Source organism: Otolemur garnettii, unplaced genomic scaffold, assembly GCF_000181295.1.
Source record: "Otolemur garnettii isolate 467f Iridium unplaced genomic scaffold, OtoGar3 scaffold00112, whole genome shotgun sequence".
Taxonomy (NCBI): Eukaryota; Metazoa; Chordata; class Mammalia; order Primates; family Galagidae; genus Otolemur; species Otolemur garnettii.
The window spans coordinates 6680838-6682784 of NW_003852507.1; the positions used below are offsets into that span (position 1 = coordinate 6680838).

Consider the following 1947-nt stretch of genomic DNA (forward strand, 5'->3'; position numbering starts at 1 on the left):
TATACCAGTATAAAAAACTTTTATGTTATTTGGATTCTCTTCATTGTGATTTACTAGATAGAAATACATGTGTACCTTGGATAATTGAACACCCTTTTGCAAACTGGATATTTTTATATCGGAACCTTCTCCATTCTGTAGGCAATAAATCTTTAATACTTTGGGAAGTAATTTGATTAGTCAGCATACACTGTATAGGATTCTGGCATTTGGGAAGTTGGGAGCCTAGCTCCTCATTTATGTCTCACTTTTTTTGTCTCTTACCTTTTCATACAGCTGTATGACTTTGGTTTTTAAAATCTTCCCTCAAACTCTGCGTGCACTCAGCCGAAAAGAGCCATCCCTGTTCCGAGACCAACACTACTGGCCTGATGTAAGACAATACAGCCGGTGGTCAGAAACAGATCTGCTTCCTGGACACTACCTCCTCCAAAAAAGAAAGCCTGTTCTGTCATTCCAGGGAGCACATCTAAGACCGCGAGCCACCTGCCTTGTTTTCTTGCCAGGGTCGCATGTGGGACTCTGCAGTGGCCCCTATGAGATGGCTGAGCAACGGTTCTGTGTCGATTATGCCAAGCGTGGCACAGCTGGCTGCAAAAAATGCAAGGAAAAGATTGTGAAGGGTGTTTGCAGAATTGGTAAAGTGGTGCCCAATCCCTTCTCAGAGTCTGGGGGTGATATGAAAGAATGGTACCACATAAAATGCATGTTTGAGAAACTGGAGCGGGCCCGAGCCACCACAAAAAAAATCGAGGACCTCACAGAGCTGGAAGGCTGGGAAGAGCTGGAAGATAATGAGAAGGAGCAGATAACCCAGCACATTGCAGGTGGGGTGAAGGAACAGTTCTCATCTTACTAGTGCTGAGAAAAAAAGGGGTGTGGAAATAGAGTTCAATTTTTTTTAACTTTTTATTTGGAAATAACTTAAAACTCACAGAAGAACTACAGGAATAAAAATAGTACGAAGAACATTCCTATTTCCTTTACCCAGATTTGCCCATCGTTTGCTTTAGCATGTTTGTTCATGTGTTCTCTCACTACACACACAGCTTAAACCATTTAACATTTAAGAGTACATTGTGACCCTTTACCTTAAAATACTTCAGTGTGGGCTGGGCATGGTGGCTCATGTTTGTAATCCCAGCACTCTAGGAGGTCGTCAAGGCAGGTGGATTACTTGAGCTCAGGAGTTGGAGACCAGCCTGAGCAAGACCAAAATCTCATCTCTACTAAAATACGAAAAAAAGTAGCTGGGCGTTGTGGTGGGGATCTATAGTCCCAGCTACTTGGGAGGCTTAGGCAAGAGGATCGCCTGAGCCCAAGATAATGAGGTTACTGTGAGCTATGATGACAACACGGCATTCTACCCAGGGCCACAGAGTGAGAGTCTGTCTCAGAAAATCAGTTTGTATAGCTTGAGAGTAGGATATATGGGGCAGTGCCTGTGGCTCAAAGGAGTAGGGCACTGGCTCCATATGCCAGAGGTGGTGGGTTCAAACCCAGTGTTGGCCAAAAAAAAAACACAAAAAAGATAAATTTACTAAAGGTGATAGCTATACTATCCTCATGCAATGGTGAGACAGATGGTCTCAGAGTGAGATTTGCCAGGGCATTATCATTATCATTATCATGTGGAGTTACTGTGTAACTCAGAGTAACCTTAATCTCTTGGGTTCAGACTGCCCTCTTGTCATAGTCTCCCAAGTAGCTGAGACTGCAGCTGCCGTGATGCCCAGCTAGTTTTTTTCTATTTTTAGTAGAGACGGGATCTCACTGTTGTTCAGGCTGGTCTCCAACTCCTAAACTCAAGCTATCCACCCACCTCAACTTGGAACCGAGTGCTGGGATTTATAGGCATGAGCCACCACTCCCAGCCTATCCTTGATATAATTATTCTACCATCAGTATGCTATTTTGTCAGTTAATTGAGTAATTTTTTTTTTTTTT

At 43.2% G+C, this 1947-nt stretch overlaps 1 protein-coding gene across 5 annotated transcripts in view; it reads left to right on the forward strand.

Annotated features, from left to right (window-relative positions):
• The window catches only part of LIG3 (DNA ligase 3), a 32497-nt gene that overhangs the window by 2839 nt on the left and 27711 nt on the right, over window positions 1–1947 (forward strand). For 4 of the 5 annotated variants that reach the window (XM_012809787.2, XM_023517519.1, XM_023517520.1 and 1 more), the window contains exon 2: window positions 277–827. In XM_012809787.2, coding sequence (XP_012665241.1) covers window positions 281–827 — 547 coding nt within the window. In that variant the 5' untranslated portion in view covers window positions 277–280. The remainder of the gene's footprint in view (window positions 1–276; window positions 828–1947) is intronic. The other variant, XM_023517521.1, reaches the window with a different exon arrangement.